Below are 23,108 nucleotides of genomic sequence, written 5' to 3' on the forward strand. Positions count from 1 at the left end.
AGCTAGTGAACGAGACTCAGCTGTAAGAGAATTTAGAATTCTGGAAGTCAATTCCTTATCAACAAAGAACCCATCAGTAGCTTCATCCTAGTTCGTCGTATCAAACACTCGAGGCCCGCGAGTCGGATGCACGTCATGATCTATGTCAGGCACATGACTGCCCTGAATAGTCTGTAGCTCAGTGACAAAGTCTTAGGATCAGGGCCAGGTGCGTCTGAGGTGGTCAATATAGCAACATTTAAATGTAGCAGTAACCCTGAAAAGAACCTTGGTAGAGCAATCGGAAGCTTGACTCCAAAGGATCCTACATGCCTTAATAGCTAATTGTAGATAAATGCACCAGCGTCTACCCTGTCATCATTGCATATGCGATACAAGAAGGTGCCCAACGCAGCAGAAACGCTAGAGGCATGGGATGAAGGAAACCAATTGGCAATACCAATTTTATGCAGTATTGCATACTTAACACTTAACGTAGCAGCAGGTATACCATTCACAGGCCACGAGGATAATGTCCCTTCAGACAATTCAAAAGCTAAACATTGGTTGACGGGGATGATGGAGTAAAGTTAATGGAGACAGCATTACCCAGAAAACCATTTATAACAACCGGAGTAATTGAAAATTTGAAGCCCCTAATATGGATCGTCTGATAATCTGGGCTACTTGGGTCATTGAAATCAGTTGGCAAATTAACTACAAATTCTCTAATAAGTTGAGGATAGAACGGGTCCACATCAGAAATAGTTTTAGATAGTCCAGACTTCGCAATCAGGTTCATAATGCTCACACATGAATGATGTTTATCTGAAATATTTACCTCGTCTGCTATCCGTCGTTGCACAACAAACTTCCAACGCTGTACATTTTCTTCAAGATGAAAAGATATAAAATTTAATTAAAATATAAACTTTATATTATAATGTATCTCAATATACATTGTATTAATTCCGAAAGTAAATTTGAACATTTCAAATTACAACCAATATAAATAAATCTCTTTACCCTTTACGAGCTAGGAATGGGATTTAATGGACCTATAGATCAGAAGCTACAACGATATGAGATTAATTGGCTAAACTCATTAGCCACATTAATCAATATTCATTAAATATGTGACACTCCACTAAAGACTCACAGCTAGACTATTCTCACTGTATATATATATTTTTGTAACACCATGTAGGTCAAATTACCATTTTAGCCATGGGTTATTTATAGTCATTAAATACCAGTCATTTCTAATGAACAACCTATTTATGGTCCAATAACTAAACAGAAACCTCTTTCGTGGTACAGAGAGGACATGACCCTTTGTTCAAGTCATAGAGACATCATTTAAGGGAACACTGATCTACTTACCCTAAAGTCGGAAATTTAGTGAATTATATCTTGTGTGATTATGTTCCTACCTCCACACTCGGTCTTGTCTCCAAAATGATAAGCATATTGAGTCGGCAATCTCAACACTCTCACCCGTATAAATAAAGAAGAATCTCTCACAAACAAGAGTTCATAATACACTCAAGATTAAGACTAAGTTACCTAGATCATTCTAAAGAAATAAAAATTTAACTAATTAACAGAGTTACATCTAGTGGTTATTATTTCGTGGTTTAGTCTTATGCAAACTCATTGCATATGATACCCTCACTCGCATGTCACCTACACGAATGTGTTAGATCATTGTGTTTGTATCAAATACAAAGTGAGTCGTATCCATAGTGTTATTAGGATAAGGTATAAACCTTATCCCTATTTTATAGACCCTTTAAGTTGTACCTGGAACATTGATCCATATATGTCTCTACACACTACAAAACTCATCAAACAACTTAAGATGTTAGTTTATTGGATTTAAATTATGAAGACAAAACTAATAATATAATCAATAACACTTATTGAAATTATAATAACAACACTCTATTAATAATGGTCAACAAATTACATTTACTATCTATGAGTTTTAGGACATAAAATCCAACACTTTGGTACCTTATGCAATAATATGTCTCACACTTGTTGTATGTTCTAGTGTGGGATGTCTATCTTTCCTGTGTGATCTGGCATAAGATGTCATATTCTTGTCGTGTGTTTTGGAATAGGATGCCTCATACTCACTGTGTGATCTAGTATGACATGCTCTTTGCTTGCTATGCGATCTGGCATTGGAATAAGCATTATGCATGATGCTAAATATGTCAAGTTTTATATATTTTTATGTGAAAGAGTAAAATGTTCAAAACTTGTTATTTCGAAAGTATGTTTTAAAAACCCATCACTCACTAGACTTCTAGTTCACTCTTTCCAAATGTTTTTCCACTTTCCAGGAAAAGATCATGATCCGAGAGTCTGACCGTTGTCTTTAATCTGCTGTGTAAAGTTGTTGATAGTTTTGATTGTTGTTGGTTAGTACTTAGGTTCACTCTTGTGTTGTACATTAGTTTAGAATTAAGTTCAGTTGTTTAGTTTTTGTTTAGTCTAAAAGTATAGTCTGCAATCAATGGAGTTTAGCCTTAACTATTTTGAGCTTTATGTAATAAAATTTGTCGAATTTGTGATATCATGTTAATCCGCTACATAAGTTAATTTACTCAAAGTTGTCTAGCATTACAAAAGGTTCAGTAGTCGGGGTTAACTGGTGTTGTTTCGAAGGGGATCTCAACATCGATCGACTTCACACCGTCACTCCGGTTAAGAATAGGTTACTTGGGAGGGGATGTGACATCTCTTACGTTCTTGGAAAGTTCTTAAAGACTCTAAAGTTGAATCTCTAAGAAGACTTTGGAAGAAAAACTTCCTTCCAAGTTTAAAAGTACTCTTCTTGAACATCATGTTTAAGTTTTAAGTCTTGTGCCCAAGCTAATTGTTGAGGAACACACCCATCACACGCTTGAGACTATTTTTCCTTTGACACCTATCTAAAAGTGAGTGCAACACATACCATAGATTGCTACAATTATTAGAAGGTTTTTTTTTTTTAAACCACATTCAACAAGTGAAGTGGAGCCACATGTCATATACAAAAAAGCAATTATTTGTGGAGAAGCAACTTAATGACTATGCTTACACTAAAACTCTCAATCATCACAAGAGTGTTGGGGTATATCCTTTAAACTCGTGGTTTGTATAAACAAATTTATATATTAATGAAGTATTATTTTATTTCAAATTCTTGGCTCGTCTAACTCGCTACAATAAACTAAAATCTAGAAGATTATATATAACTTGAACTGTATGTAGAGATATACAAGTGGATCATGTTCAAGTGATGTTTTAAAACGTCTATAATATATGAATAAAGTTTGAGTACCTTATTCTGGTAACACAATGGATATGACTCACTTTGTAAATGTTATAAACGTTCATGTAACGACATACAAATGAGAGTATCCTATACAAATAGTTTGCATAAGATTAAACCAAAAAATATATAATATTTCTGTGTAACACTATTAACTAAGAGATAATATTTTAAGCTAATAACCATATGTAACTCGATCTCAATCTTGAATGAGTTGTAGACTCTTTCTACAAGGGGTCATCCTTTGATTTAATTGTATGGGTGAGAGTGAAATGTGTCGTCGATTCAATAAACCTACCAATTTGAAGACGAACCCAGATAGGGAGTTGGGAACATAGTTACCAAGATGGAATTCACTTATTCTCGTTGTTAGGGAAAGTAAACGAGTGTTCCCTCAAGTGTTGATTCTAAGTCTTGAACTCCTCCCTCTCACTGGCCTAAGAGAAATTTTGTAACGCCTCAAAAATTAAGATAATTTTGGAGTTAATTATATTAGTTTTTTAGTATTATTTTGAGAACAAAATTGATTGAAAATTATTTTGGTTTCGTGGAAATTGGAAATTGATTAAATATTGTTGGATGAATATTTAATTAATTAGAGGATATGAGTTGTGGTGTTTTGTTGGGAATTAAATTAAGGGATTTTAACTAATATAGCCTAAATATATAGGCTTAATTATATAAGAAGCTTAAAATTACAAATTTTTCATAAAAGGCCCATTGGGCTTCAAATTTACATAAAAGGTACAAATGACCAACATTATCCATCATTATGATCAATATTATTTAAAAAAAGAAAGAAATTCGTAATGACACAACATTGTCCTTTTGAGCGATGTTAGTTCAATAGTTGATTTTGTTCAGAGTACTACTTATTTGAAATTAGAATTTTTTCAATAGTTGTATATATTTGTTTAAGTATACACATTCATCACAAGTGTTACCACTCACTAAAAATAGAAATTTTAAAAAAGTGAGATAATTTTCTTCTCATCTACATTCATCACAAGTCTTACCAATTTTCAAATTAGAATTTTTACAACAACTATAGAAATATTTTTGCTTTACAATCCACATTCATCGCAAGTCATCCCACGTTTCAAATTGGAATTTTTTCAAGAATTGTACATATGTTTCAAATTCGAACTTGATATTTACTTTTTGTTTTTAAACATGCATATAACCCTTCTAATTACACACGTACTTAATCATGGTTAGAACAGTTGTTACCTTCAAATGGATCCACAAAACCGTGCTGCAATCCTAACTATATTCATAATTTTTCAACGTCAATTACTACTATTGTTGGAGGCACTCATGAGCAACAATAAGCGGCTGACACATATACCCTACAATACTATGCATAGAAATTAGGCAGCTTGTGTACTTCCGTATGATACACGAGTCGAACCTAGTATGTCCCCAAAGTACTCGAATGGACAGACATACATTTTCTATTTTATGTCGTTTATTAAGGACTGTTGTTGGGCTGTCGTTGACAGAAATTATCGATGTTGAGGAAATGGTTGCAATGTTCTTGCACGTCCTTGCCTATATCGTGAAGAATCGAATTATCCAACGAGAATTCGTTCAGTCTGGTGAGACTGTTTCTCGGCATTTCAACCTCGTCTTGTTGGCTGTAATACGATTGCATGACGAGTTGCTAAAGAAACCATAGTTAGTAACCAACACATACACCGATCCACATTGGAAGTGCTTCGAGGTGTGCGTAGTCGAAATCATTTGTATGTCACGTATCACTATGTCCCACTAATTAATGGCGATTTGTTTAACTATGCAGAATTGCTTTGGGACTTGCTTTGGGACATTGGACAGGATGTATATAAAGGTGAATGTGTCGTAAATCAATCGCCCTAGGTACAGAACACGTAAGGGAGAAGTTGCCACTAATGTTCTCGAAGTGTGTGAAACGAAAGGCGATTTCATATTCGTTCTAATAGGTTGGAAAGGATCCGTAGCTGATTTGCACATTCTCCGAGATGCGCTTTCACGACCAAACGGATTGTAAGTTCCCAAGGGTATTTACAATTTCCACTCCTCCCACGACATTTAAAAATTTCTACATCACCGCGTATAACCCATTGTGTAATGTAATATGGTTTTACTATCTGTGTGACGTGGGGTATACAAACACGGAGGTATTTCTCGCTCCTTACAGAGGGCAGAGGTACCACTTGCAAGAGTGGCGTGACACTGAAAATGCATCAACCATTGTCAAAGAGTACTTCAACATGAAACACTCATTCGCACGGAATGTCATTGAACACGCATTCTATCTTTTGAAGGGTTGCTGGGCAATCCTTCGTGGGAAGTCATACTACTCCGTCGAAGTACACTATCGCACCAATCTAGCAGTTGCCTACTGCACAATCTGATAAACAGGGAGATGACGAATGCTGACGACTTAGAGGACATCGACAAGGGAGACTCGGCATATGTGACGACCATAGGTGACGAAATTCACTACATTAAGACCTTGAACGAATGGACTCGTAGCGGGATGAATTAGTCACGGCGAGGTTCAACGAATGACAGTTGCGTGATGAATAGCTCCCACCATTTGAAATTAGAAGTGCTATGTTTTTGCTATTTTACTACCGCTACTGTCTTCTTGAATGTCGAATGCATGCATGCATGATTTACATGAATAGAAATCTATACATTCCTATGATATACGCTGAACTTGTTTCTTTTTCCTATGTCTTTATTTTTACCATTGGTCATAACTTACATATGAATGTCTTTATTGTCATCGTCATTGTCAGTATGGAAAGTTCGTCCCGTGCACCTAAGCATGCATGGACAAAGGACGAGGAGGCCACACTAGTGAGTGTTTGGTGGAGTTGGTATTCGCAGATGGATGGAAGTTGAACAACGACACGTTACTTTGGTTGGGTCACACAGATAATGTAATTGGGTCAGGGTAAGAAAAAATTAAAAAAAGGAATTACTTTGAAACTTTACTTTGGTTGGGTCACATAGATAATGTAATTTTTTATGGACTATGTTTTTACGCAGACATATCATGCAACGAAGGGCCTCATGAACAAACTGTTTCCCTATTACTACGAACTAGCCTATGTGTTCGAGAGAGATAGGGTGACAGGTCGAGGTGTAGAGGCTTTCGCCGACATCAGGTCCAATGACCTTGTCGGGTATGAGGGATTTCAACCGCTTGATGGAAACGATATGGAGATCCCCCACCATGTACAACCAGAGCTTTAAAATGTCCTAGGAGGATGTACGGGCCTCACGACCTGGTCGCGCGTACCAAATCGAGCTAATCAAAGCGAAAGAGGGGAGCGCAGCGTATGGTTGATGTTGACCTAATTCATGATATGATGGAGTATGGCCATTGCCGAGTGGCCTTTTATTGCGCTTCAAAATGAAACCGCAGTCCGCTAAGAAGTCCTTTGCCAGTTGCGAGCAATACCCAAACTAAGTTGGTTGAATAGGGTGCCCTGCTTGCGGATCCTCTTTTTTAGTCTGGACGATATGAGAGGTTTCCTTGAGATACTTGAGGATGAGAAGATGGGCTTCTGCATGATCCTTCTACGAGAAGACTCATGACTGTTCTTCTACTTCCATCGCCTGACTTTATATTTTTTTAATTTTCTCCTTATATGATTTTTACTTTTATTGATAATTCTAATGGATGAAACTGCTTTAGTATTATTTACTCTATACGTTCGTATTAATACAAGTCTTAGTATCGCAATTGGCATTTACGGGTGTTGGTTGAACGACTTTAAATGTGTACGGCGTATGTGTAACATATGCAAAAAGAAAAAGGCGTTTAGGTGATACGTAATTACTAATTTAAGCACGTTAAATATGGACGTCTGTGTTAAAACAAATAAGACAAACTGCTAAAAAAAATGTTGGACTCTTTGAAAAATTACAAAATATGCAATAATTGGTTTTTACATTTAGAAAATGACTTGGAAAAAAACAATACAAAAAGATAAAAAAAAATTGGCAATTTGGTGAGATGTAATTACTAATTTAATCATGTTACATATGGACATCGACGTTAGAGAATGTAAGGCAAATTGTTACACAAAATGTTGGACGATTTCAAAATTAAAAAATATACAATAATTGGTTTTTACATTTACAAAATGAATTGGAAACAACAAATTACAAAAAATAATAATAATAAAAAAATATCATAATCCTACCCACATAACCCTTCTCCCAAAATACATCTTCATCGCAACCATATTATCCACATACCCACATAATTCTTCCCCAAACACATCTTATCATAACACTTATAAACCTACTTCCATAACTCTTCCCCCAAAGACTATCACAACACTATTATAACACTACCTACCCAATCCTTCCCCCAAACACAACTTATCACAACACTATCATAACCCTATCCACATAACTTTCTCCCAAACTTATCTTATCATAAAACTACATTTTCTAAATCCTTCCCCCAAACTATGATAAAACTAGGTTTATCATAACACTAATTTTATCATAACCCTAACCCTTCTCTCAAAAGGCCCCTAAGGGTTCGTTTGGTAACATTTCTATTCTCTGTTTCTTGTTTCTTGTTTCCTGTTTTCTGTTTCTTATTTTTTTAGAACAAGAAACAGAAATGTGTTTGATAACTGTTGTTGTTTCTTGTTTCCTGGAAAAAAGAAACAGAAAAAAAATGTGTTTGATAACTATTTCTTGTTTCCCGATTTTCTTCTAGATTTATTTTTTATTTTTCACATCTATTTCAATTAACATTAAACAAAAATATAGATCATCCATCAAACATAAAAAACAAAATTATCAAAAGTGTATTCATTTAATAGGAAGAAGTACCGATGCACGAAAGAAAAATAATAACATAAACATAAAATTGTATATATCCTTCGAATGTTGCCAAATTTGATTAACAATATCATCTCTCACTTGGACCATTTCTTTTAGATGATGTCGACTCACTTCTTAATCCATCAATTTCAACAACCTCGCCGATATTTTGTGGCATCTAGAATGTAATATTAATTTTAAATTATTATATATTCAATATTGAGAATTGAAACAAACAAAACAAAATTTAAACTTTAACTTTTCTACCTTTGATGCTTTAGAGAACCACCCACGACGAAAACCTAGATCCATGCAAAGAGAAAGACGAAAACTATGGATCAAATGAAGAGGAATAGTCTAGCGAAGAGGAAGACGATGAGCGAAAGAGGAAGAAAATGATTATTTGGGGAAGACAATGAAGATAAGAGGAAAATGAAACCAATAAAAATAATTAAGAAAAAGGAAAAGGAAACAAATAATATCAATTTGAAAATAAAACTAATAAAAATAATTGAAAAAAGAAAAGTAACCAATAAAAATAATTGAGAAAAAGTAAAAAAAACCAATAAAAATAAAAATAAAAAAAAACAAATAAAAATAAATTGAGAAAAATGAAACCAATAGAAATAATTGAAAACCGGAAAAATTATTATTATTTTCTTAAATTATTATTTTTTTCTAACATTTTTTTATGAAATGAGGAGTGTTTCTATTTTTTTTAAAACAAACACCAAAACCTTATCAAACATATCCATTTCTTGAAAAGAAATAGAAACATAAACAGTAAACTGGAACGAAATCAATTCCAAATATGCCATAAAATTTTATTGTTTCGGTTAGAAACCAAGAACACCCGTACAGTTACCATATTCAAACCGCCGCCCATTATCATTTTTTTAGGAAAGAAAAAAATAAAGAAGAAAAAAGAAACCGACGGAATTGCAATTCTTGGTCCATCTGTCCAGAGGCTACGTGGAATTAGAACCACCACTTTCCAGACCTTCTCTTCCTCTCTTGATTCCTGACAAACTTGTTGGTTCTGAATATGATTCTGATAAGAAGAACAAATCCCCATTTCTGATACCAACACTCATTATTTGTTGCACTCATCCATGGCCCAAATTGCATTATCTTTATCTGTCACCCTTGGAGCCCTCAATTGTACGCTCTCTCTCTCTCTCTCTCTCTCTCTCTCTCTCTCTTTTCAAACCCACTTTACTAGAAAATGGATTTCCGAGGATTCGGTTTATTGTGAACAAAATTATGTGTATGTTTCCCTCAAAGAAGTCTTTCCATTTTGGTTTCTGCAAATTGCGGACGCTTATGGTTCGATACATGTAAATGTTTTACTTCACTACTACATTGGCTGCCTGTTGAGAGCTGTCAATTCAAACTGTTAGTAAAAACAAAATATGAAGTGTTTGAAGGAAATGAGTTAACTTAGGGTTATTGGGCCAAGGAAAATATCAAGTGTTTCTGGTCAGGTCTTGTTTTAATTATTTGCGCGGACTTTTGTAGTTCAACACCTTTTGTGGGGTCTCTCTTTTGTATGCTGTTTTAATCTTTCATTTTTCATGAAAGTATGGTTAGTCATTGAAAAGATACATATATCTTAGAATTTAAAATCTCGTGTGTTTATTTTGTGACGTATATATAGTAGGCTTAGGTGTTTGTGGGGTTAGTTGAGGTGTATGTAAGCTGGCAAGATCACCTAGTACTACCAAAGGAGCTGCATTACCTGGACATTTTCTCCAAAGAAAGTGGTGGAAATCTATGGTTTCAAGTCATGGTGATTTTTCAATGCTGATACTTGTCTTTGTATGGCTGTAGTTGCAGGTGCATCCAGGGGATCTGGAAAACTTTTTCCAGGTTCTTCAGGAGGACTTGGAACCAATTCATTTCGGTTCTCAAGTTCTCGAGTTAAAGGGATAAGATGTGCTGTTTCTAGTTCATCAAATAACAATGGAGGCGTTGCAGAGATATCTGAAAATGAATTGGCTAAGCATTTCTATGCCTGGCCAGATTACAAGGTCAGTGTTCTAGATATATAAAGCATCTTGCTTATATTCTGAGAGTGTTGAACTTGAGTTGGTGCAACTTTTACTATATTTGCATTATTTTAAGCAAGATATCAGCCCATGTCAACGATATGCTCTATTGTAATAGCGCACTATTCAAGAAGCCATTTACTATCTCAGATTTCAAGCGAATAAATGTCTGACCAACTGTTTGTGAGATCATACTAGTTCATATATGCAAACAAAGAAAGAATATCTATTTATTAAGAGTTACCCAAATTGTATTTAGTTTTGTTACAGTAATTTGGCCTGGATTAGTTTATTCTTAATTACTCCTTATTTGAGGTTTATCTGCCAGTTACTAGCTTAGTTACACCTGTTAAGTAATGTCTATTACAGATAATATGTTTTGTACAGTAAAACTTAATAGGATTTGGTTAATAGTCAGATAAAGGGCAACTGGTATGTTGCGAGGCATGAGTCAAAGTAATTATTTTTATTTTATTTTATTTATTATTTTTTTGGTTTGGAGGGGAGGGGGGCAGGATGAATTGAAACTTCATTGAGAGCTATGAAAGAATATAACAAAACCAGGCCAAAATTACATTTACAAAAAGGTCTAGTGGCTGATGCCTACAAGGAAGCATTAACCTTGCCACCTTCCACCCCTTGTTGCTGTTCCTCTCCACCTCAAAAATTGGGTTAGTTTGGAGTTATTATGGGCTAACTCTTCCTTGGCTTCTCCTTCAACACAAATACAAAATACCTCTTTGCTATCCTCATATCATACGAAGGGGGTGCTAAGAGTTCAAACTGTAGTCAATAGTCATGCACAATTCAATTTGTTGACACAAAGTCATAATTTCTTACTAATCATAATTTCTTACTAATCGTGACACCTTGAGCATAGCATTCAGAGTTCATTCTAAGAAAAAATAGCCTTTATTATCCTTTTGAAATTATGCTAGAGCTTCCTTTCAAGACTAATCAGGTTGAAAGGAAGAAGAGATGAATGGTAGGATTACATTATAGCTTATCGGAGAGACAAAGGTTTAAGAGATTGGGGAGGTTAACAACGAAGATCCTGATGTAGCTTCAGAATTGGCAGCATTTTCAACATTGATGGATTCTCTAATGACAAATAAAGATTTAATTGTGAAGCAAGAGAAAGAGAGATATAGACGACAAATAGGCACAGGGGAAAGAATTAGGTCAAAGCCTTATTATTGTAAAGTGTAACCTAATTTCTCTCTATATGTCCACATAAAAAAATCAAAGACTAATGGTATACACGTGGAACATAACCTCCGGAGAGCAAATGGCAGAACATTATATATTATGCAGGTAGATAGGCATTCATTGTGCCCAACGTTTCTACATCTGAATTGTGCACTTATACCGTTCTTCCTTTTGGTGTATTTTCAAAAGAGAGGTGTAATATCTTTTTGTGTTTTATGGAAATTCTTTAAATTGAATGTAAAGTAGATCAAGCCAAAGTGCTCCATTGTAATCTAATCCTGCATTCACAGAAGCCAAGAGTATGCATCCTAGGTGGAGGTTTTGGAGGATTGTATACGGCTCTGAGACTTGAATCTCTTTACTGGCCAGATAATAAGAAACCTCAGGTAATTTTCGTTTACTTTTGTTTCTGTCCAAAAGGTGCATACAGGTCATATTAGTTTCTATCATGTCATATCTCTCCACGTCTCCCATGATTTTGTTTTCCAATAAGTCAAACAAGTTATGAAATATGAGCAAATGAGTAAATGCACTATAAACAGAAATGAATTTATTTTTCCTTCTCTAGCTTCTTTAATATACTGCTTTTGTTGCTGAAATGTTTTTGACGTGAAATGCAGATCTTGTTAGTTTTGTAGCAACGAGTAACTGCAATATATACAGAAAGAATTTATATGTTGTGAAAGCTCAGTATTTCAAAATATCATTTTCTTCACTTCTGAAATTTGTAAAGAGTATCATTTCCTATTCTTATCGGCACTTTATATTCAGTAATCAGTACCCACCCCTTCCCAAAGAAAAAGAAGGATTGAGGAAAATTGAATTTTCTGTGCAACTTCTGGGAAGTTTACTTTTTATTGTCTATTTATTATTTCTTTTCGTCTTTTCATTAATGAGAAAAGAGAATAAATACAACAAAATTAACAGATTACAAAATGTAAGCCTATAAGACAGAAGAAGCAAAAGGCAAAAGGGAGAATGCAACCGCAAAGTCCAAACACAGAACTGAAAATAGCATTAAGGAGAAATTTATGCAGCCCTATTCAAATTAATATTTGCACAGAAAATCCCCCGAAAAGCTTGGAATGCGAATACCAAAGAGAGGCCTTCAAGTGGGATATTTCAAAACAATCAATCCATCAGTGATGCTTGGTTTCGAAAACTCTTTGATTTTTGTCGAACCATAACTCTGAGTTAACAGCCTTAACAGTATGATCCATAATAAGGATGTTGTTAGTCTTCTTTGCATCATTTAATTTCAATAATGTAGTGTCTGGGAAGTAATTTCAAGTTACTAGAGGTTAATAATCTTCAGTTGTGATATTTCTTTAATCTTATTGGAATGGAACCAGGTGGTTCTTGTTGATCAGTCTGAACATTTTGTTTTCAAGCCAATGCTGTATGAACTTCTATCTGGAGGTCTGTCTTTCGACTTGTTTTATAATAGGATTTACTAGATTTTAACAAAATGTTCTTTTGCTCAGTTTTATTTAAAATATATTGTTTCATCAAATGTAGAAGTAGATGCATGGGAAGTTGCACCTCGTTTTTCTGATCTGCTGGCAAACACTAGCATCCAGTTTATTCAAGACAAAGTGAAACTCGTGGACCCCTGTGATCATTATGATGCAAACAATCCTAAAAATCCTAGTTGTAGTGGAACTGTATATCTTGAAAGTGGCCTCCATATTGAATATGATTGGTATTTTTTTAGCTTTTTATCAGTCTTTGTATATCCTTACTATCTGACATTGCTAGTTTAAGCTTCATTTGATAACCATTTATTTTTATTATTATTATTTTTAATATTGTGCTTGTTTTCTCATTATTTCATTACAGTAATTTTCTTATTTCCAATGGAGGTATTTGACTTCTAGCCAAATTTCATAAACAAAATCAAGTTTTTAAAATCAGCTAGTTTTTAGTTTTCGAAACGTTGCTTGGATTTTGAAGATACTTCTAAGTTCTAAAAGTAGTTAATGAAACAAAGAAATCCTAAGGTGGAGAGGTTGAATCAGTGCTTACAAGCTTAACTTTAAAAACCAAAAACTAAAAATCTATTGGTTATCAAATAGGCCCTAGTCTTCCTCTGGTTGTTTCTGGCACTGAAAGTTAGTCTCAACATTTTTCTATTGTGGACCTTGGGCAGTCAGGCTGGTTCTTGCCTTGGGCGCTGAAGCTAAGCTTGATCTCGTACCTGGGGCTGCTGAATACGCTTTACCTTTCTCTACTCTTTCAGATGCACAAGTGAGTTAACTAAAAGAATACCTCAGAGAAGTTGCAATCACTTTTTACTGAAGTGATTTGTTGAGTTGTATGCTTTTTTGGTATTTCTTGTTTTACAGAGGGTCGACAGCCAGTTGAAGATCCTGGAGAGGATTAACTTTAGTAAGAAATCCTTGATTCGGGTGGCTGTTGTTGGTTGTGGTTACTCTGGCGTTGAGTTAGCCGCCACGATATCCGAGAGACTGCAAGACAGAGGGTTGGTGCAAGCTATTAACATGGAGACCATGATTTGCCCTACTGCTCCACCAGGGAATAGAGAGGCCGCACTTAAAGTAAGCTAGTGAATTTGTGACAAAAAATTATGAATTAATTGCTTCAATGATTTCTAGAATTGCCAAAATCTAGCTGATGCTACATTATGTGCATTGAGAAAATTCTTATTTTCTTTTCCGCTTGCTTGTGAGTTTTGATCCAATGATAATTGTCTTTTGGAAGGATTCTGTTTTAATTTAATGATTATTGTGTTCTTTAGAGTATTTTGTTTGAAAGAATCTGGTTTTAGCATTTTATTTTTAGAATACAGTAACTTTGAAAATCTGATTAGTCTTTAAAAACCATTAGGCGTTTGGGCCATGGAGTTGGAAAGTGTGGAGTTGAATTTCCCTCCTTGTTTGGCCCAAGGAATTTTTCGGCTGCCCGATGAAAAATTCACTGGGGCCCTAGGAGTTCACAACTCCACTCCTGGACCTAAACACCACCTTAGGTAGTATTCCAAGTTAAATTGTTAGCTTAACCTTTTTATTTTATTATTTTATTTTAATTTAATTTAATAGATTTTTATATTGTGAGTTAATAATAAGAAATCATTGTTTTCTTTAAGCTATTTCTTTGTATTGAGTTTGATTGATATCCAATAATACGATGACTGGTGATGGAGAATAAAATCTGAAGTAAAAAACAGCCTCTTAATACTTTCTGAAGCTCTAACCAATTGCTTCTAAAAGTAATTTTCGATCTTTTGAATTTGATGTGGGCAAACATATATGAACTTTATTTTCAATGTCAGTGAAAACTGAATACTACCATCAGATCAAATACTTGCTAGGTCTTTGAATGTCATATCTTCATATGCTTCAAACTAGTCCAAATTGTTTGTTCCCTATGCTGTTATCCTTCCTCTGGAAGCATATATGTGCCTAAATTGATATTTGTGATAATCTTTGTACAAATCTTGAGAAATTAAATATCATAATCTTGGTATACATGTTAGGTTCTATCATCTCGGAATGTTGAACTTCTCCTAGGTTACATCGTCCGCAGTATTCAGAGAGTGGATGATGCAGAAACCACTGAAGAGGTTAACAACAACAGACCAAGCCAAGGCACTCAACCAGATCTTGCTACGAGTAGGTATAGGTTGGAACTTCAACCCACCGAAAGAGGATCTCAAGGTCGCATTCTGGAAGCAGATTTAGTACTATGGACTGTTGGATCAAAGTCTCTTCTCCCAACATTGGAACCTTCTGAAAATTATCGCAAGCAACTTCCTCTGAATGGTCGGGGTCAAGCTGAAACCGACGAAACTCTTCGTGTTAGGGGTCATCCACGAATATTTGCTCTTGGTGACTCCTCTGCCTTAAGAGATTCAAATGGGCGACCTCTTCCTGCCACGGCACAGGTATGAAATGCAATCACGATCTGATGCATTAAACTTGGATGCTTATTTTTTCTTCTTGAGAATATTACATGCAGATATAATATAGTTGAGGGGACAAGAATAAATGTGGGTCTCACTTTTTATCTGTGCAATTGATAAACTAATAAGATATGTGCTAAATTTACTTTTAATGTCCAATACCAATACAGATAATATAAATTTGTTTATGTGTATGCACAATAGTGCAAGAGAACATTTTAGGAGATAATATTAGAGAAAAATTAGAGTATGAGTGGATGTTTGGTAGGAGTTTGTTTGGTTCCATAAAAGAACTATTATTGTGGAATTTGTTAGGTAGTAGATATTTAGTTTGTGTTAGTTAAGGGGTACAAAGGTAATTAGATAGATAGGGAGTTACCAGTAGTTATTAGATAAAGGTGGTTACTACTTGTTATAAATAAACAGAGGGTACATGAGTGAGGGGGAGGTTATTATGTGGAGTGATCTAGGGCTTGGGTGGGAGTACTCAAGAGGGTGGTTCCAAGTGCCTTATACTCGTGTTTATCTTGTATTTCCTTATAGTTATTGTTCAATGAAACTTTCGAAGAAATTTGATTTGTTGAGTTTGAATTTTGTATTTGTATTAACTTCAGTGTTGTGAGTATAATCTATAATATTTGATCCTTTGATTCTTTTTCTTGAAAAGTGAACTCTAATCCTTAAGCTTAATGGTCTACTTGGAGGATCGGCCTTTGGGCTTGGTCATCTTCCTAGATGATCGAACTATGGATTGACCAAAAGACTTGAATTGACTTCTGGTTTGTTGATCAACTAAATCTGCTCCTAACTTGTTGATGAATTTGGATCAACCTTTCGTTTGTTGATCAGCTTAGATCAACTTCTGGTTGTAGATCGGCTTGGATCAGCCTCTAGCTTGTTGATCAGCTGAGATTGACTTTTGTCTTGTTGATCTACTTGGATCTATCTTTGGCTTGTTGATTAGCTTGGATCGACTTATAGCTTGTTGACCCACTTGAATTGGTCGTTGGCTGGTTGATCTGCTTGGATCAGTCACTGGCTTGTTGATCTGCTTATGGCTTGTGATCTTCTGATTTTCTGTGTTTGAATGCTCATGCTTGATTGGAGGAAGCGAAACACGTGATGTTCTTGAAATTGAAGTTTTGGAAGAAAGTTTGTATCTTTAAAGGAACTTTAGTTTTCAAGTATGTTTAGCTTCAGGAGTTAGGGAGTCTTTTGATTGTGGAAAATTCTCTCTAGCCCTCTGAAATATAAAACTTTTGACCCACTTCAAATGAAGTGAGCTTGGTAGACTTTGTGAGCTTGGGTCTGGTTGGTTTGTGGACTTAGCCTTTGGGCCAACCATGTTGGATTTAAGCGTTATTTAACATTTAGGTTAAATCAAGCCTATTTTCACTCCCAATTGAACTTTAGCCAAAAATTTCTCTTTCAAAAGTTACATTGCAATAAATTTAGATCTTGATTTTGTTAGGAAGTATCCTAATAGAATTCTCTTGTTTTTGCAACTAAACTATTTTGACATTAAGAAATGTTTCTTCCTAGTAGTTGCAAGCTTGGCGGTGGTAATCTAGAAGTTGGTTCGCTTTGTGCTTTGATCCTCTCATTTTTGGTTTTATAGTACTTCCTTCCTTTGCTGAATTGTCTTAAGTTGGCTGACTTTAAAGCTTATGGGCCTTTTTGGGGTAAAGAGTGAGTTATTACAAGTTTATGTTAGAGGTGTAGATTATTTTAGTTTGAGTTATAATAATATGTGTTTCTTGTGTAGATTATTTTAATTTGAGAAAGAAATAGTAAATAATATCGTAAATAATAAAAAAAATGATGAATGTTAAATAGTAAAAATTGTAGCAAATAGTAGCAAATGGGGGGTTTAGAAATAGTTTTTACTGTTGCTAATTGGGAATTTTTAAATAGTATTTACTGTAACTAGAGGTGATTATTTTAGTTTTGCGTAATCCTCGCTCCAAACGGTCCCTATGTGTTCTGTAGTTTTGAGTTTCTTGTTTGTAGTTGATTTGTTAGGTTTAATGCTTTTTGTTGTTTTCTCTTCATAGTTTCTCACAGTTGGTTCTATTTTTTTTTGAAGGAAAATAAGTGTTAGTGGAGAGAAGCTAATAAAACAACGCATGTTTATCCAATATCCAGACAATCTCCATAGCATTTTCTTCAATTTTTCCTACTTCCCATTTGTCTTTTATTTTATGTTATTTTTCTAAATACATTTTCTTCAAAGTTAAAATATTCTTCTCGTTCTCCAAGCAGGTTGCTTTCCAGCAAGCAGACTTCGCTGGTTGGAATCTCTGGGCTGCTATCAACAACCGTCCTCTTTTGCCCTTTAGGTTGGAAATTTCGATCTCTTGGTACCAAATTAGCTTTTCTCAACTTTCATGAACATATTTTCTTTTCCAATACACGCCTTTGAGAGTATTTATTGGGACTAAGTACTTGTTTGGAATTACTTTTCAAGTGTTGGTAAAATGACTTGAAAGTCATTCCAAATCAGTCTTAGAAGTGTTATTTAAAATATTTTTTGGTTAAACTTCAACAGCAGTAAAATAAGTGCTTTTATTTACTAAAATCACAATTTAAAAGTTTTGCCAATCAAAAGCAGTTTGAAAAATTTTAAATGGAAAAAACAGTTGGGGGCATTTGGCCCGCTAAGTAGAGTTAATATGTTGTAGTTAGTAAGCTTGTGTTTGGGTAAGAGTGGTAAAATTGAATTCCTTGATAACTGTGAAAAGTAGATTGGGAAAGTAAAGTGAAGTTTTTGGTAAAGGTAAGAAGTGGACATAGATGGGAAGATTGAGATCCTTCGTAAATGCGAAAATACAAAAGAACAAGAAGATAAAACTAAATCATAAATGTGCAAGTTGAATAGTCTTTTTTTTTTTTGAAAAGGTAGTGTAATACAACTTGGGGTTGGAGGATTTAAACCCGAGATCTCTTGTTCTTAGGTACATATAGGTGCCAGTTGAGCTGAACTCACGGTGGAAGTTGAATAGTATTTACATTGCTCTAATTTGTTTATTTGTTTTTGTAGATATCAGAATTTAGGAGAGATGATGACTTTGGGAAGAAATGACGCTTCAGTTTCTCCAAGTTTCATCGAAGGTTTAACCTTGGAAGGTCCGATCGGTCATGCAGGTATATATCATCTCTTTGAAGCGTAAATTTGATAATTCATTAATGAGTCAATAGGCCTTATAGGATTCACAAGCTGGTTCATTATGATTAGTGGAATAATACTACAACTTGAAACAACCCCTAAATACAGTCTAATATTCTAACAACTTATATACACAATTCCATAGACCTTTTAGATCATAATGTTATAGTAAAAAATACTTTGAATAAATCTTTAGCCCAAAACATTTCATTATAAATCCTCAGAAATGCGGTATTTAATGACTTGTCGCTTTGATATTCAGTTGTATACTCTCAAGAGTTTTCTATACTTGAAATGATGTGGTTTTTAGTGTTATAAAGTACTTTTAAGGTAGTCTTACCTTATTTGAAGGTTAGACTATACTTTTAAGGTAACTATGACTTTGGAAGTCATAAGCTTCATTTGTTTTGTTTGGTTTTTGTTTTTGTTTTTTCTTGTTTTTGAAAATTAAACTCATAGATACTACTTCCATATTCAGCTTTCTTCGTTTGTTATCTACACTCTACCAAGGGTTTAAAAATGACCACAAAATAGTAGCTTTAAAAACTTTGTTTTTGTTTCTTAATTTTGATTAAGAACTTAATCATTGTATTTAAGAAATTGAATATGATAGCTATCCCTAATTAAATGTCAAGTTTGATTAGGGGCGACTATAATTATGATAAGGATAATCATGCCTTTTATTAAATAATTTTCTATATTAAAATTAATATGATGATTTTTATTTTGGCAGCAAGAAAAATGGCATACTTGATAAGGCTACCGACGGATGAGCATAGGGTTAAAGTGGGGATCAGTTGGCTTACAAAGTCTGCTGTTGATTCCATTGCAACAATTCAAACCACTTTAACTAATGTATTCACTTCTCAGTGAACCATTTTCTTTATAATATGATTATTGATATGTATCTAAATTTATTAGAGGGTGTACTATGGACATGAAATTTTCAATGTGAAATATTAATGAAATAAGAAAGAGGAAACATTATAAACGTACATGCCAAACTTATGGATTATTAACTTGATGTTTATTTGTACCAGCAAAAAGGAAAAAAAAAAAAACAAGAAAACTTAGTCCTCAAAAATTGTTTTAGAAAATTAGAAAAAAGGTAAAAAGTAAAAATGATTTTTTTTTCGTATTTTCCAATTTGAATTCAAAATTTGAAACTTGTAGTTGGTTGTGAATTTGAAAAAATGGTTTTCGAAATATTGAACCATAGTGATTTCTCGTTAGTTTTCTCAGAGTGGACATTCCTTTGTTGCTCTTTTGGTTTACGCAGATGATATTTTGATAATTGGGACTTCCTCTAATGAGAAATGCCTTCTTCGATCTCATTTTTTACCCAATAGAAGGCCTCGTCATGAGTGGAAGTTATGTGGTTCCCAGTGTTGAACGAATAGAACAGAATATAGTTCTCTTTTTACTTGTTGCTCTTTCTTTATGAACACGAGTCAAGGTGGAGTAACCCTATTAACTATGAAGTGACTTTTATTTTTAATTAATTTCAACTTTACCCCTTGATACTTTGAATTTGCTATCCTCCCTTGAAAAGCACTACACTCTTGTCCAAACTAGATTTAGAAAAGTTGCCTGGTTGGTCCTTTGAGTTTATACCATAACATAGTATATTTCTGAATGTTTTTATCTTTATTTCATATAATTCTACACTTTAAAATTCAGAATTTAAATACAATAAAAGCATAAAATTGTTCATATAATTTGCTTTGTTTGAATCATAGAATTCGTTAACATAATTCAAAACCAAAAGTCAAGTTGTTTATACTTGTATGGATCATATACTTGCCTCATGAACTATATCAGATTTATACTTGTATGGATCCATTCTCTTCTGCTGCAAAAGGTCAGCATGTTTTTATTGATTCAAAATATGATAGTTCTGAAGAAACATGCACATAATAATAATAATAAAAAAAAAAACAAACACCATTAATTACGAGTAGAAGAACAATTAATTTTAATCTATAAATTCTAGTTTAGATTAAAGGTGAAACTTAAAAAAGAAAAAGAATTAGAACATAAAAAGCTAATGCACATATATACACATAATGTCTCTAGATTACATGTTTGGATTTGGAAGCATTGAGACAGATGAAGTGCAACATATGGAACCTTTACCTTCCCAACAAAGGCAAGTGTCAAAGATGCCTTCTCAAGTACAAAAGTGACTCTAGATTTCATGTTTTGAAGTAACCAATGAAATACCATGATGTGCACCCAAAACATCAATAGATCCTTATTCAACCTCACCAATACTATGTTCATCGTTTCTCACCTTCCTTTTCCTCGAACAAGGTTGTAGGATCCCTTCTCCCATATTTCACCCTTACAAACTAATAAAATAGAAATCATATATAAATTTACAATTCAAACAAAATCTCATGTTACATTACTATTTATATCTATGATAATTTGATGAAACTAAATCTATAATCACCAACAACACAGGAAAAAAAAAACATATTAAAAGACAAGAGTCATCGACACTGAACATTGAGAAATGTTAAGAGTCCGTCATTTTGTAAATTTCTCTTCAACTATAATAAAAATGATTTAGTAACAGCCCCAAGCATTGCACTAAACTTGGGAATAATAGCAAAATTTATTACCTGGTTAACTTGAAGTTAGACATTAACCTATTTAAAACAAACTTTATCACCAACTCCAATATTTGAGAGAAACAAAAACTTATTGGAACACTTTTTGTGTATTTAACTCACACTTGGATGATTTAGATTACAACATTTCAATCCTATTTATAGAATTAGCATGAGCATAACTCATATCATAATCAAATACAAAAATTTAAATCCAACATTTAATTGAGGTGAAACTCTTACTAAATTAACTCTAACATTTTAACTCTCACATATTTTAATTTCTTAATTCTCATAAATCAATGCACATATAACTTATTCATAAAACATGTTTAATTTTTAACATCCTCCCTTAAACATGTTTTCTGAAAAACTCCAAGCAAAGTTCTTGACTTGTTAAACACATTAACTTTGAGTGGCTTTGTAAAAATATCTGCAATTTGATCTTCAGTCTTCACATATTCAACTTGAACCTTCTTCCTTAAAATGCAATCTCTAATGTAGTGAAATCTTGTATCAATGTGTTTGCTACGATCATGGAACACAAGATTCTTTGCTAGAGCAATTGTCGACTTATTGTCTACATGGATCACAGTTGAATTACCCTGCAAAATTTCAACTGCCTTTAACAAATTTCTTAACCAAATTGCATGACAAACACATGAAGCTGCAACAACGTATTCTGCCTCACAAATCCAATATCACAATAGGTTGCTTCTTAGAACTCCAAGTAAATGCAGGATTACTAATGAAGAAAACATATCCACTAGTGCTTTTTCAATCATTAGTATCTCCAGCCCAGTCACTATCATATAGCCTTCAAGCTCAAATTCTTTAGATGAAGAATAAAATAACCCATAGTCAAGTGTATCTTTGAGGTAACGAAGAATTCTCTTTGCAACTTTCAAGTAAGTAGTTGTAGGAGATTCCATAAATCGACTCACCAATCCAACACTAAAAAGGATATTTGGTCGTGTGCAAGTCAAATATCTCAAACTCCCAACCAAACTTTTGAAATATGAAGGATCAACATAGTTTCCTTCTTTATATTTGGACAGTTTGGTTCCAATTTCAATCAGAGTTGTGACAAACTTAGAATTGATCATATTGAACTTCTCTAGTATATCGCTCTTGAGAGATGAACATACCTTCCTCTGATTGCTTCACCTCAATACTATAATAATATGACATTAGTCCTATATCCGTCATTTCAAATTCTTGGGTCATAGCCTTTTTGAGATCTTCAAACATACTTGCACAATTTCCTATAAAAATTAAGTCATCCACATACAAACAAACCACCGAAATATTTCAATGATCATTAGTATTAATATAAAGAGAATGTTCACAAGGACACCTCAAATACCCATTATCAAGGAAATATTTGTTGATTATGTTATTCCACATTCTTGGTTCTTGTTTCAATTCGTACAATGTCTTCTTCAATTTTAAAACTTTATCCTCTTGGCCTTTCACAGGATAACCAGGAGGTTGTTCTTGTTGGATTTTTTGTCTTAAAACTCGTAGATAATAAATATAATCCATTGACCATTATTAATAAAGTGTTTTATTATTATTTCAATAAGTGTTATTGATTATATTATTAGTTTTGTCTTAATAACCTAAATCCAATAAATTAACATCTTAAGTTGTTTGATGAGTCTTGAATAGTATGTAGAGACATACGGAGATCAATGTTTAAGATCAGCTTAAAGGTTCTATAGTATAGGGTTAAGACTGGGTACCTTATCCTGGTAACACTATGGATACAACTCACTTTGTATTTGTTACAAACGTATTGATCAAATGCACTAATGCATGCAACATACGAGTGAGGCTATCCTATGTAATGAGTTTGCATAAGACTGGACCACGAAATAGTAATCACTAGATGTAACTCCGTTAACTAGTTGGGTTTCTATTTCATTAGGATGACTTAGGTAACTTAGTCTTAATCCTGAGTGTATTATGAACTTTTGTTCGCGAGGAATTGTCCTTTGATTTG

General features: G+C 33.8%; 1 protein-coding gene across 3 annotated transcripts; it reads left to right on the forward strand.

Moving 5' to 3' along the window:
* The first annotated feature begins 9,024 nt into the window (after positions 1–9,024).
* Positions 9,025–19,483, forward strand: LOC103486095 (alternative NAD(P)H-ubiquinone oxidoreductase C1, chloroplastic/mitochondrial). 3 transcript variants are annotated; one of them, XM_051088252.1, is made up of 11 exons: positions 9,025–9,304; positions 9,980–10,173; positions 11,691–11,786; positions 12,753–12,819; positions 12,919–13,102; positions 13,554–13,647; positions 13,746–13,958; positions 14,897–15,304; positions 17,585–17,661; positions 18,363–18,466; positions 19,222–19,483. In XM_051088252.1, the coding sequence occupies exons 1-11, from the start codon at positions 9,256–9,258 to the stop codon at positions 19,359–19,361; spliced, it is 1,626 nt and encodes a 541-aa protein (XP_050944209.1). In that variant the 5' UTR covers positions 9,025–9,255; the 3' UTR covers positions 19,362–19,483. The 3 variants fall into 3 exon arrangements, with proteins under 3 accessions (XP_050944209.1, XP_008442152.1, XP_008442153.1); XM_008443930.3 differs by having other exon boundaries at positions 9,027–9,304; positions 9,974–10,173; XM_008443931.2 differs by lacking the exon at positions 9,025–9,304 and adding an exon at positions 9,331–9,410 and having other exon boundaries at positions 9,974–10,173.
* The last annotated feature ends 3,625 nt before the right edge of the window (positions 19,484–23,108 follow it).

Source organism: Cucumis melo, chromosome 8, assembly GCF_025177605.1.
Source record: "Cucumis melo cultivar AY chromosome 8, USDA_Cmelo_AY_1.0, whole genome shotgun sequence".
Classification (NCBI taxonomy): Eukaryota; Viridiplantae; Streptophyta; class Magnoliopsida; order Cucurbitales; family Cucurbitaceae; genus Cucumis; species Cucumis melo.